Raw genomic sequence first — 14,443 nt, forward strand, 5'->3', positions numbered from 1 at the left:
AAAAGCAGACACGGAAAACAGATGGATGGATGAGAAAAGGATGGTTTAATGAGCAACCTTTGGTTATGGAGGGTAGAAGGGAGGGGAGCTGGTGCTGGCAGGCTGGAGAGGGGTTGTGTAGCAGAAAGAGGCAGGTGGCTGGGTGCGCTTGGCGTGGCTGGAGAATGGGCTTGCAGCTGAAGAACAACAGATGACCGGTTGGACGGGTTGACACTGGAGACCTGGGCACAGGAGAACTCGTATTAGTGAAAACACAGAAGAGAGAACACATGAAAATAACCCTAGTGTTGGTAATACTGAGCGGCTGAGAGCGTAGCTACCACAAAGGTGACTGAACAATCTGGAGATGAGTGGAAGGAGAGCCGGAGTATTTGAGCTGTGGCTTGATGAGTTGATTGTAGACAGGAGTGGAATTGAACCCAGGTGCCAGGTCAGGGAAGCCGCACCTACACACACACAAACAGACAGACAGACAGGGGAAGACAGGGACTCAGCCAGAGCCCTGACAGCCTTACTAGCACGACTGGTCATGTTTAGTAGCTCAACAATACTTGAACACCTTCCTGTAAATTAATGACTAAAATGTGAAATTTTGTGATTCTTAAAATACTTTTTTACAGAGTTTTGTTGGTGGATAGTAAATAATTTCTGAGGTGTGTGGGGTTCAATTAAAATACTTGTTACAGCCCTGTTGTGAGCTGTGATAGTGATAAAGTTGCTGAAATGTTACTGTCCAGTACAGTAGTAGATACCCATAGACTATAGATAGAGAAAACCCCAGTGTTAACTAACAGGTTGTAGGAACATCCACATTTATTAATATAAAATCCTTCCACTTCCCTTATTTTTCACCTGTGCCAGGAAGAGACACAGAAGCACTTTTTTCAGTCTCATGTCTGAGGTATGAGATGCAAACAGATAAATGAATAATCAACTAGAATGAGTGTAATATGTTCTAAATGGCGAGTTATAAGTTATGAAGGACCGATGGTGAAATGTTGGGATGATAATGTAATTACCAGAAAATTCATTCAGGCTAAGGTAATTTAATTAACCAACTTCTCTAAGAATTTGACTGGAGAGTTCAGTTCAAACGGCGCCAGTTCTTAATCATAGAAGCAGATCAGGAGAGGTTTTGTTTAGCCTACTTTTGTCACAGTGTCGTAGATGAACTGGTGACCTAGCCGTCTGTCTGCTGCATCAGGGTGATGAGAAATCAGCTGTTTCAGCTCTGGCGTCCCAGCAGATGTTTTCCACTTGTGAGCATTGCAGGAGCGTTGTTTTAACGGTTTATTCAGGTGATTGGCCGAATCACCACAGGGTTTAACAGTTAGATGAAGGAGACAAACTGATCTGATGTGGTTGTCTCTGGTAACATCTGGTAACGTCAAAGATGTCTTGATCTGCGGAAGAATCGTTTTACTTTGAAGTCTCCTGACTGACTATACTGACTTTCTTACTAAATAACTCAAAAAATAATTTCACCAGCCGAATGGAACTATACTTCAAGCTATTAGACACGAAAGAATTTCAAAATAAAGTTTGTTTCACTGAAGTTATAATACTGCACGTAGCTTAAAAGAAAAGAAAGTTAACTTAGGAGATCACGTGATATGAAAGAAAGATAGTATTATATATATAGTATTATAGTATTTAGAGATGCGACGTGCATCTCCTCGGAGAAGGAAAGGAAGGAAGAAGCTCTCCCATGCAAAACAGAAAATCCTTTGAGAAAACACGTGATCTCCCCTCAGTTGGTTACTCAAAATTAAGTTTAAATCGAAGCTTACACATTTCATCATGGCCATTCACATTTAAACATGGATTCAATACATCACTAAAATATTCAGAGACACATATCTATAATGTTACTACTATTCAACACCTGAGTTGAATCCTGTGATTAGGTTACACAATAAAATTAAAATGGTACATATAATGCATGGTAATTTAATCTAAACATGATTATCTTAGCCATAACTTATTACAGAAAGTTCAGAGTTAGAGCATTTTGATCGGTATTGCTTTGTGACCAGTGATATATAGGTTGTAATATTATTATATACTTAATAAACATTGAATCACACTTGTGGCTTTAAGGAGCACAGAAACTCAAGCCAAGCCTTCCCTTAATTTACGACTGACATCTGGCGAATGTCCTTATCTGAAGTCACACCAGAGTGAAAAACAAAAGGGAGAGTATAAGTGTGTTGGTATGTGGGTGTGTGTGTAGGCATAGGTTAGAGAGAGAAAATAGGTAGGCTTGTCCCAACTCATCAAAACAAACTGAAGCGGTTAAATTGTGATAAAACAGTCTCTCTCTTTTTTTTCAAGGAAAATTCCATTAATCAAGTGTTTCCTGAGACTTGAGTTGATAAAGAACGTAGTTGTTTGTAGTTTGTGTCATAAACCTCACTTGGGATTTATCCGACACAGTTGTGGGCGTCTCTGGAGGTAGAATGGGAGGAGATTGTCCTGTGAATGTCCTTTGAAGAGTCAAAACTGACACTTAAATGTGGAGAAAGGACTCTCAGTTTACCTTTGAAGGCATTTCCAAACTGAAGTTGAATATACATCCATGTTCTTGAGGTTAGAGGTTATCGTTGATTGAGCCCAGACCTTCTTTGGGCCTTTACAGAACTTGGCAGAAAACAAAGGGAGGGGTACTGGTTCCCCTACAAGGTTTTCAGAACCACTTAAGCGGTTAGTGCCAAAGTTACCGGCCTTGCAACCTTTGGTGTTGTGGCCCACAAGATATTCCACCTTGCTGGTGTGTTCGAGATTCAAATTATTGAATCCCACACTCTAATCAATATGTTTATATATAATGGATCAAACGACTACTGAATGTATAATGGGAAAGGGATCGCTCCCAGTGACAAACCCACTGATCACCCATTTCCCTCAGCTCTATGCAGCAATTTAGCGTCTTTCAGCTCATTATTTCAGTTTTATTGTTTTGGTTGTCTCTCACAACTATCATCAGAAAACAGACAAAGTTAGAGACCAGCTGGTGAACAGGAGTCGGTGAACAAACAAGACCAAACCAGAGCTTAAAGGAATATTGGACTTTTCATCAGTCAAATAATTATGACTTTGGAATAATGTTAATGTTAATCCATGTCTGGTGGATGTGTAAATAAGCTAACTGTTAGCTAACATTGCAATGAATATGGTGGTAATATGTGGATGTGTTTATACACTGCCTCCACTAATGCAGGTTTAGAACAGTAAAACAGCTCATAGAAAGACTGCATGCTCTTACTTTGAAATTCGGAAATGACGTCGTCAGCATTTTTCGTCCGAAAACGACAGAGTGATTCGAGTGGATTTTCCTTCGGACCGGTGGGAAGTTTGTTTCAAAACTCTGTGTGTGTAAAAAGCAAATCCACAAGTGTAGTACTGAGATCCACAAATGTTTTTTCAATTCACAAATAAAAACTGAGTTCACAAATGCCTGTTGGACAGTCGTAGGAAGATATTCACAAATGCTTTTCATTTATTTGTAAATGAATTTAATGTATTCACAGTGATTTTTTTTATTTGTGGAATTTGTGTGTGTATTTGCAGATCTGTTTTATATTTGCAAAATATTTTTGTGAGTTTACAGATTACACATTTACATACAGATTGTCGACCTGTTCACACAAATCATTATGAAACAAATCTCTCTCCATAGGACTCTTTGGCCAAGCTATTTAATGTCTGACCCTCAACTATGCAATCTGTTTGGATGTTAAGGTACCCATGTGATGGAGGGCTCAGGAAGGATGCTTGTGACGGCTGTTGGTGTCAACTCGCAGACGGGCATCATCTTCACTCTGCTGGGTGCCGGAGAGGTGGAGGAAGATGGTAAAGAAAAGAAAGGTTAGTGGAAGAGAGGAACCGGTGGAGAGACATTGTACATTTACAAAATGGTGTTTTGGACTGTAATGAGAGAAAGACATTTTTGTTGAAGCACTGGAGCTTTTCAGTCGTTTTATCCACTCATAAACCAGTAAAAGTAAATAGATGCCAACAAAACCCAGGAAAGAAGCTTACAGGAAGACAGTCTCTTCCACACATCCCCACTATCTCCATGGATGAATACTTCAAACTGCTCTTGAGTCAGTTAACATGCACACAGCACAGCATACATGTGTATGTGTGTGTAGACTTAGTTGGGTGCCTAACTGATTTCAGATAAGAGCTTCCACAGGAACCACATCAGTTTAACCTCATAGATAATTTAGTCCACATCCTCTCTATTCCTCTCCACTCCCTCTCACTGCCTCATGTTCTCATGCCCCCTTTCTCTGCATATCCATCTTTCCCTATTTCTCTCACTTGGTCTCTGGTTTACACCCACTCCTGTGACCTCTTTCACTTTCCTATCTCTGCTGTTGCTTTCCCCTGTTCCTCCTTACCTACCTTAATCTGAGAGAGAGGCTGCAGATTGAATCAATTATTGAAAGAGCAGGGGCGAGTGAGGGAGAAAGAGTGTTGGTTGGTAGACACATAAAGCATTACAGCTTGATCCCACCGGGTGCGTGTGCACCTCGGCTCCAACGCGGCCACCGGAGCTGACCGCGTCCTCTCTAGTCAATGCCTGTGATCCTACCGGGTGTGCCATGGCGCGTTTCAGAAGCATCCCAGAAGTGGCTCTCCGCTCCACTGCACGGTCATTTTCCTTGATTTCTGTGCTTCTACTATGGTTAAATAGGCTACCTAGTTAAATGGTTTCTTTATTCATCTGTTTTGATTGTGTTTGTTGATGATATATAATTGGGAGTCTGTGCGGGGTGTTTTATTTTGAAAATTGACTGGATGCTCAGTGCTGTTTCTGTGTCTGACTTCCTGCCCAGCTTGATCTGCTCTGTGCTGCTTGACGCGGCCTCTGTCAAAAATAGATGGGGCACGTACCTTTAGCGCAGCAGAGCCGAGAGCCGCTTCTGGGACACTTCTGGAACGTGCCGTGGTGCGCCGGTGGGATCACAAGCAGTGACTACAGTGGCCCGATCAGCTTCGGCGGCTGCGTCTGAGCTGGAACGTGGCACGCATGCTCCCGGTGGGATCAAGGCTTTACGCCTGGGACACACAGCCTGCGTGAACCTCGGCAGTGCGTGTGCGTCGCTGAACTGCTGCGTCTCGCATGCGTCCAGCGTCCACACAGACAGTGTTGCTGCTGCGGAACGTCTGCTGCCAGCTCTATCTCTCTACATAGAGTTTGGCTTTGATAATGGCCATCAATAATAGTATGTTTCATATAATTTAATTATAAATTTCATTTATATTTAGTTTAGTCAGAAAAAGATTAAGAAGTGTGTGCTCAATTGTTAAAAATAAATAAATAATATGTGAGTTGAAAGCGGCTTTCTTTCTGACAGGCATGGTGGGGTCTGGTTGGGGATACTTCTGTGTCAGCCACATACACTCCTCACACAGGACGTGTTTTTTTTATTATATTAATCATTTTACCAGTTAAACCCCGCTGCCACCGCTCCAAGTGAGGCTGACCCGTAGTGGTGACACTTCATGTCTGTGACATATTCTACAGATATAGATACTGAAACTATAGTCAAAGGTGTGATGTCAATATGACTGTCAACGGATCATTTTCTATTTTTGTCTATTTTTGCTGAGAACCATGCGGAAAAATAGGCGAGACCTTGAATCTCTAGATGATGTGCCACAGCAGCCACACGGAGACACGCGTCTCACGTGAGCTGTGTGTCCCAGGCGTTAGGCTATGGACAGCAACAAATTAGCTCGTGATGCTTATTTCACGAAAAAATACTTTTATCGCTTGTTGTCCTCATTCTGTTTCCTAAGTGTTAGTTGTCTACTAGGATGTATTGCACTCAGTGCAGCAGCCTCTGTGGGCCGGATCATTCAGACAGACATCATTTACTGGAGCTAATACATTATTCATAAGACTTCTACAAATGCCATAACTAAGTTTTTCCTCATGCAATATGGGTTTTCAACAGGGCTGTTTACTTTTCTCTTTGATTTGTCTCTCATTTTACACTGAGACTTTATTCCATTACTTTTTTGGGGGTTTTATATATTCATCAGCAACCGTTCTACTAGTAGAGTCGTGCGTACAAACACATTTTCTATTTGAGTTTTTTATTCTTTCATTTTTGCTCTCTTTTGTTTTCCCTTTTTTGCCAAATCCTCTCATGTACCCCCAAAACCTTCCTTCCTCACACATTCCCCAGAGGACAGTGCTCAGTTGCTCATCTCTACAGATGCCAGTCACAGCACAGTCACCAATGGTATGTGAGCATAAAGTTGTCTGCCCTGCCCAGTTTCTTTCCTCAACAATGAATAGACCCCAGTGCACGGTGCAGTGAAAGTGACAGTAATCTATGATGGACTCATATATATATATATAACGTACATATATATATACATACATATATAACGTCTCTCAGTCCCCCAGTGTATGACAATGTGTGTGCCTTTATTACTCTTCCCTTTAGTATTGTTTCTCTGTGGGTTTCTGTTTTTAGACGTGTGTTTTGGCTTTCCATATGAACTGTTAATGACTATGAATATGCACACATGTAAACACTACTTTTCCATAACTGTCTGTCTTTCTATTCCCTTATCTTTATATCTTACCCTCCCTTTCTCTTAGGAAAACAACCTGATGGAGCTGTGGAGAACAATCAGAACAAAGGTAAAAGGTCATGACGTGTGCATGTTTGTCTATGAAGTTTGAGTTTGGATGTGGCTTACATGGTCTTCAGGTACAGTGCTGAAGAGAATGTCCATCTTTTTTTTTTTATCTGTGTATGTGTTTCAGCCAAGAAGCAGGACGGGGGTGTTGCCATGGAGATGCAACCCCTGAAGAGTGCAGAGGGAGGGGAGGTAGAGGACAGAGAGAAGAAGAAGACCAGCGTTCCAAAGAAAGAGAAGAGTGTGTTACAGGGCAAGCTTACCAAACTGGCTGTTCAAATTGGCAAAGCAGGTGAAGAACTGGTTTACCTAAAATTTGCTGCTTTGACAGTTGTTAAGTAACTTTCTAGTTACATATACAGTCAATTCTGTAGTCTTCAGTCCCACAGAGCTGAATGATGCACACTAAAATTCTTTCTGAATACAAAAAATGAATTGTGAGTTTATTTATGTATTTATTGGGACCATGTACAGTCTTAAACATAAATGTTACCATTTGATGTACTGTACCAGAGTTAGCTTATTACTATTATTATTATTAGCTTATTACCATTTAAAATTTTATAAACTAGGCTCAAATTTGAGAATAATCTAAAATTCTCAAAGCTCAGTAAATTATACCCCTACAGTGATGGAAATGCATTGGCATTGTGAAACTTTGCACGTAAGGTTCAAAGAGTCATAGCTAAAATGATGTTTTATTACTGCTCAGTAACAGAGACAGATGTGTAGGAGATGATTTTCTCAAATGCTCTAAACTGTGATGGAGTTTGATCACACAGGTAGAGGAGTGAAGTGAACGATGAAGCACTGTGTAAAGTCAGAGCAGACTGACTGAGTGAATCACTGATAAAGCGTCCCTTCATTGAATCTCCCCACAGGTTTGGTGATGTCGGCCATCACTGTCATCATTCTGGTCCTGTACTTTGTCATCGACACGTTTGTTGTCAAAGGTCTGTGTGTACGATTTCACTTCCAGGCAGATATTTACCAATGTCAGTCTTTTCCTATTATGTTAAATGTTTAGCACTCTGCTGAGTATGACTCACTCCTTAAAGTAGACCTTAAAGTAGGCCTTAATATGAAGTGTGGTGTGTGTTGCAGGTCAGGCGTGGCTGACAGAGTGTACTCCGGTCTACATCCAGTACTTTGTCAAGTTCTTCATCATTGGAGTCACTGTGTTGGTGGTGGCTGTCCCAGAGGGCTTACCTCTCGCTGTCACCATCTCTCTGGCTTACTCTGTCAAGGTAGACCCACCAAGGCAATTTAGTGAATGGTTAGCAAATGCAAATGCAGGAACTATTGGTTCTTTAACGACTATTATAATGTGCACATTGACGTGTTACCTTTGGACAGTGCCAGGCTAGCTGTTTTCCCCTATTTTTAGCCTGTATGCTAACCGTCTCCTGGCTTTAGCCTCATATTGAACAGACAGATATGAGAGTGGTATAGATCTTCTCATCAAACTCTCGGTACGAAAGCAAATGATTTTATTTCTAAAAATGTCAAACTATTTCTTTCATTTTTATTTTTATTTGATTAATATTCTTGTAAAAAGACACTAGAATTAAACATAAAGCAAAGATAGGGCAGGTTACAGTGTTCCGTTCAGTGAATATGCAAATAGCCTACAACGCTTTCTGTCAATGAAACCAAATTATTGATCTTCAGTAGGGTTAGTGACTTAATAATCCAGCCGTTTTCATGGAATTTCTTTTTTTTGTTGGACCAACATTATAATGGAAAGCATGATAACAGTGTATTTGATAAAAAATTTATATAAATTCAGGAAATAGCAGTTTCTTTATTTTTTATGGTTTTGAAGACCCCCAACTTCATTGTGTCCCCTCACTTCTGAAACCAAACCTGCACCCTCAATTCCAGTGTGTCTTCCTCAGTCTTAAATTGCACTACTGCATGGGTTATAGGTCACCTGAGGATTTTATGACTAAGAAATTTTAGTCTGTCCCTGCTAGTATGTTTATAGGCAGCCTGGTATGACGGCACTTGTGGATAGTCACATTGGCTTTAGGTCATTCAATCAACATCACAAACTGTTCCTCTTTTAGTGTCCCTCCTGGGAAGTGTGTGCATCCTACTCTCAATAGCTTTTATGTTCACACCTACAAAGTCTATTAAAATGTAATCAGAGTGTGCAGCTTATTTCAGTGAAGGCACCAGTATAAATCCACATTACAAATAACACAAATCTTCACTGAAAACAGTAACTAATTATTGAATGGAGTTTGCATCTGTGCGTTATGTATCACAAAAGAATTCTCCTCATATATGTACCCTATGCAATTGGTTTGCGTCACAATATGAGTCTTTATCAATCACCATTTTTTTACCTGCACTATCAGTCTTTGCACAAGTTACGCACTGCAGTGTTTCCTTCAAAAATATCCCGAATGACAAAAAAATGACTAATTTTATCTGCCTTTGGATTTTCATTTAAGTGAGCAGTTACTGCATTGTTCCCTGTCTCACTCTCTCCTTACCTCTATCAATCCATTTTTCTCTGCCTTTGTATTTCGTCCCTCCCTCTATCCATCATCATTCCCTCTAATCCCACGCTTACATCCACCCCTCACATATCCTTCTGCTTTCCATCACTATTTCATATGTAGAAAATGATGAAGGACAACAACCTTGTTCGCCACCTGGATGCATGTGAGACCATGGGCAATGCCACAGCGATCTGCTCCGATAAGACTGGCACCCTCACCACCAACCGCATGACTGTGGTGCAGGCTTACCTTGGTGAGTGAAAGGCAAAAATTCCTAAATTATATTAAAATAAAATTCAAGAGTATAGAGCTCTATAAGCATCTGTGTTGCCTGTGCCACATCATAATGAACACACGATGCAATTCTGAGATGCATGAAAAAAACACTGCCATTTACTAACTACAAGCAGTATATTAACACTTAATAAATGCTTTATAACACAACATACTGTAGTTGCAAGCAGATATAAGGACAATTTTAAGCGTTAATTAATGCATTTGTCAAATACTCAAACTTTTCCAATGAAGCATTGATAGCTGGTAAATGATGGGGGGGGGGGCAGAGAAATAGAATAAAAACAATAATAACAATAGTAATTAAACGATCGGGGCCTCGTACCGTCATGCACGTCGGGGCATGCCGCAGTCAAAGGGCTTTTATTGCAGGCATGCAGTTGTTTTCAGGACCGGCCTGTTATCAAACTTTGAACGAACAAGTTAAATATCACTTCCTGTGTGTCATGAGGATGCTTCATGAGGATGGGACCCTCATGAAGCATGAGAACTTTGGGGCAGATTGGACAATGTACCTTGGAGTTATAAGGACTTCCAGTTTTATGGCGAAACATCAAAATTTGCTGCATCGCCACGGCAAGGGTGTTCAGTGAAAACTCATGATTTTGATAGCTTTTGATTACAAACTAGGCTAGATGACACACAGAAATTTTGAAGTCAACCTGATGAAATCTGTAGGAGGAGTTGTTAAAATACAAAGCATGCAAATTGCCAAAAATGGTCGCTTAATTCAAAATGGTTTCCTGTTGGGTTTACGGTTTAGCTCCAAGGGACTTTTTTGTGCGTCAGGGCATGATACATGTGCGTACCAATTTCTGTGCATGTCGGTGAAACATGCCGCAGGGGATACAGTTTAGGGGGCGCTGTTGAGCCATTTTGCCACGTCCACCTTTGGGACCTATAAAATATCAAATTTTTCACCACTTCTGATGTATGTGCAAAGTTTAACAACTATTCATGCACGTTTAAGCCCTCAAAAATGCGTTTGTTTTGGAAGAAGAAGAAGAATTCCTTGAAATACAATAGGGCCTTCGCACTGTCGGTGCTGGGGCCCTAATAATAATAATAGTAGAGAAGAATTCCCTCAGTTACAAGAGGACCTTTGCACCGTTTGGTGCTCGGGCTCTAATAATTCCTTCAGATCCAATAGGGCCTTCGCACCATTTGGTGCTCGGGCCCTAGTAATAATAGAGAATAATCACTTCAGTTACAAGAGGGCTTCCGCACCGTTCGGTGCTTGGGCCCTAATAATAGATATATGACTAGCAATACCAAATAGCAGCAATAGCTGGAGAAGGACATCCCCGTGGCGAAGGCTCATAGCCTGGATCCTGGGGTTTCCTGCGGATGAGAGAGCGAGAAGAATTCCAGGGAAGAAGCCAAGTTAGTAACATGCAGTAATGGTATATAAATACATACAGATGGAGAGGAGGAGAGAGGAGCTCAGTGCATCATGGGAAGTCCCATGGCAGTCTAGGCCTATAGCAGCATAACTAAGGGCTGGTCCAAGGTGAGCTTGGTCAGCCCTAGTTATAAGCTTTATCAAAAAGGAAAATTTTAAGCCTACCTTTAAAGGTAGAGAGGGTGTCTACCCCCCAGACCGAATCTGAATGATGGTTCCACAGGAGAGGAGCTTGATAGCTGACGGCTTTGCCTCCCATTCTACTTTTGGAGACTGTAGGAACCACAAGTAAGCCTGCATTCTGGGAGTGCAGTGTTCTACAGGGATAATAGAGTACTATGAGCTCTTTTAGATATGATGGTGCCTGACCATTAAGAGCTTTGTAGGTGAGGAGAAGAATTTTAAATTTGATCCTGGATTTTACAGGAAGCCAATGCAGCGAAGCTATAATGGGAGAAATGTGGTCTCTTTTTCCAGTTTTTGTCAGAACACGTGCAGCAGCATTCTGGACCAGCTGGAGAGTCTTTAGAGACTTGTTAGGGCAGCCTGATAATAAGGAATTGCAATAATCCAGCCTAAAAGTAACAAATGCATGGACTATTTTTTACCCGGAAATCTTTTTGAGAACGGATGTGCCTGATTTTTGCAATATTACGTGAAAGTGAAAAATGGCAGTCCTTGAAATTTGTTTTATGTGGGAGTTAAAGGACAAATCCTAATCAAAGATAACTCCCAGATTCCTTACGGTGGTGCTGGAGCCCAGGGTAATGCCAACTAGATTAGCTATATCATTAGATAATGTGTTTGTAAGGCATTTAGGGCCAAGCACAATAACATCTTATTTTGTTATGAAAATTGCAGGTCATCTAGGTCTTAATGTCCTTAAGGCATGCTTGGAGTTTAGTTAACTGATTGGTTTCATCTGGCTTCATTGATAAATATAATTGGGTATCATCTGCATAGCAATGAAAATTAATAGTGTGTTTCCGAATAATATTACCCAAAAGAAACATATACAAGATGAATAGTATTGGTCCAAGTACAGAACTTTATGGAGCTCCGTGTCTAACTTTTGCCTTCACGGAGGATTCATCATTAACATGTACAAACTGAAATCGATCTGATAAATAGGACTTAAACCAGCTTAATGCAGTTCCAATTAAATGTTCCAGTCTCTGTAATAGGATGTGATGATCAATTGTGTCAAATTGATCATCACTAAGATCTAACAAGACAAGTACAGAGAGAAGTCCTTTGTCCAGTGCAGTTAGATCATTTGTGACTTTCACCAGTGCTGTCTCTGTGCTATGATGCGCTCTAAATCCTGACTGAAAAGCCTCAAATAAACTATTGTTATGTAGAAAGTCACACAACTGATTGGTGACAGCTTTCTCAAGGATCTTAGAGAGAAATGGAAGATTAGATATAGGTCTATAGTTGACTAAAACGCCTGAAGTAGGCTTCTTAAGAAGAGGTTCAATTACAGCTACTTTAAAGGACTGTGGTACATAGCCTGTTGCTAAAGACAGATTTGATCATTTTTATATATAAGCAGCCTAGTTGGGATGGGGTCTAAGAGACAGGTTGATGGTTTGGATGAAAAAATCGTGGAAGTTAATTCAGGAGAGCCAATTGGAGAAAACCGTCCAAATATTTATCAGGTTTTACAGCTGTTTCTAAGGTTCCTGTGTTTGTTGATAAATCGGTGCCTGTTGAGGGCGAGAGGTGTTGAATTTTGTCTCTAATAGAATTTTATCATTAAAGAAGCTCATAAAGGCATTACTACTGAGAGCTATAGGAATACATGGATCAATAGAGCTATGACTCTTTGTCAGCCTGGCCAAAATGCTGAAAAGGAACCTAGGGCTGTTTTTATGCTCCTCTATTAATGATGAGTAATAGGTGGCTCTGGCATGACAGAGGGCCTTCCTATATGTTTCAAGAATATCCTGCCAGACGAAGTGAGATTCTTCTAGTTTGGTGGAACGCCAAATCCTTTCAAATTTTCGTGATGTTTGCTTCAATTTGCGGGTTTGGGAGTTATACCATGGAGCTAACCTCTTATGTTTTATTCTTCTCCTTTTAAAGGGGCGATGGAGTCAAGTGACTCCATCGCCACAGGCTCACTGTTATTTGCAGTGAGCCTGTGGCACTATCAACAAAATTATTATACTGATATAATATACAAGTATTGAGACATGGCACTGAATTCTATACTGATGGAATCGCTTCCTTAAATTTAGCTACAGCATTATCAGATAGACATCTAGTGAAGACATTTTTGTCTAATGATGTGTAATCCGGTAATAGGAATTCAAAAGTTGTCAAGTAATGGTTTGATAAAAATAGGATTTTGTGGAAAAACTCAAATGTTCAATTTTGATGCTGTAAGTCAGACCAAGGTCGAGGGTGTGATTAAGACAGTGAGTGGGTTTATTTACACTCTGAGAGAAGCCAATTGAGTCTAATAATGAGATAAATGCAGTACTGAGACTATCATTATCGACGTCCCATGAATATTGAAATCACCTAATATAATTACTTTATCTGTACTTAGAACTAAGTTTGATGAAAACTCTGAGAATTCAGATAAGAATTCAGAGTACGGGCCAGGAGGACAGTACACTATAACAAATAGAATTGGCTGTAAAGTTCTCCAGGTTGGGATAATTGTGGAGTTATGATTAAATTTAGTTCTAGGGTTGATAATTCGGCTTGAGTTGAAGATGGCTGCAACTCCATCTCCTCGGCCGGTGTCTCAAGGAATGTGAGTATTAGTATGGTTGGGGGGAGTGGATTCATTAAGGCTGACATATTCTTCATGACACAGCCAGGTTTCAGTAGGACAAAATAAATCAATATGATGATCTAAGATTAGATCGTTTACTAATACGGCTTTAGATGATAGTGATCTAATGTGTAAGAGTCCACATTTAATTCTCCTATTTTGTTGTACAATTGCAGAGGTGGTGTTAAGTTTTTTTTTTAGATTTTTATGAATGACTCCCCTTTTGTTTATTTTAGATTTAATCGATTTAAGTGGTCGGGGGACAGACACAGTTTCTATGTGGTTTTGGGTGCGTAACTGTCTACTAATAAACTCAGCCATATTTCTAGATATGAGAGCAACTCCATCCAAAGTGGGGGGATGTATGCCGTCTCTCCTAATCAGACCAGGTCTTCCCCAGAAAGTCTGCCAATTGTCTATGAAGCCCATATCGTTTGCTGCACACCACCTTGATGACCTGCGGCTATACATGTCATCACTGGTCAGAATTGGCAGGGCCCAGAGAAAACTATGGAGTCCGATATTGTCTTTACACATGTACACACCGACTCAACATTAATTTTAGTGACCTCCGATTAGCGTAATTGGGAGTCATTACCGCCAACATGCATAACGGTCGTACCATATTTACGCTTATCCCTAGCCAGCAGTTTTGAATTTGATTCAGTGTCGCCCGCTCTGGCCCCAGAACTACATTTGACTGTGGCTGCTGGTGTCGCCAACTTCACATTTCTCACTATGGAGCTGGTTTCTCAGTGGGTGTGTCACTAAATGGGGAGAACC

General features: G+C 40.6%; 1 protein-coding gene and 1 long non-coding RNA gene across 6 annotated transcripts in view; one reads left to right on the forward strand and one right to left on the reverse strand.

Annotated features, from left to right (window-relative positions):
• The window catches only part of atp2b3b (ATPase plasma membrane Ca2+ transporting 3b), a 61,527-nt gene that overhangs the window by 14,089 nt on the left and 32,995 nt on the right, over positions 1–14,443 (forward strand). For 3 of the 5 annotated variants that reach the window (XM_042408802.1, XM_042408803.1, XM_042408805.1), the window contains exons 6-12: positions 3,742–3,867; positions 6,204–6,260; positions 6,626–6,667; positions 6,794–6,958; positions 7,548–7,619; positions 7,771–7,913; positions 9,297–9,429. In XM_042408802.1, coding sequence (XP_042264736.1) covers positions 3,742–3,867; positions 6,204–6,260; positions 6,626–6,667; positions 6,794–6,958; positions 7,548–7,619; positions 7,771–7,913; positions 9,297–9,429 — 738 coding nt within the window. The remainder of the gene's footprint in view (positions 1–3,741; positions 3,868–6,203; positions 6,261–6,625; positions 6,668–6,793; positions 6,959–7,547; positions 7,620–7,770; positions 7,914–9,296; positions 9,430–14,443) is intronic. The other 2 variants (XM_042408804.1, XM_042408806.1) reach the window with 1 other exon arrangement.
• LOC121895556 lies at positions 23–412 on the reverse strand. Its single transcript, XR_006095805.1, has 2 exons — positions 321–412; positions 23–221 (listed from the first exon to the last, which is right to left on the reverse strand). It is a non-coding gene; the product is annotated as an uncharacterized LOC121895556 (long non-coding RNA).

Source organism: Thunnus maccoyii, chromosome 4, assembly GCF_910596095.1.
Source record: "Thunnus maccoyii chromosome 4, fThuMac1.1, whole genome shotgun sequence".
NCBI classification, from domain to species: domain Eukaryota; kingdom Metazoa; phylum Chordata; class Actinopteri; order Scombriformes; family Scombridae; genus Thunnus; species Thunnus maccoyii.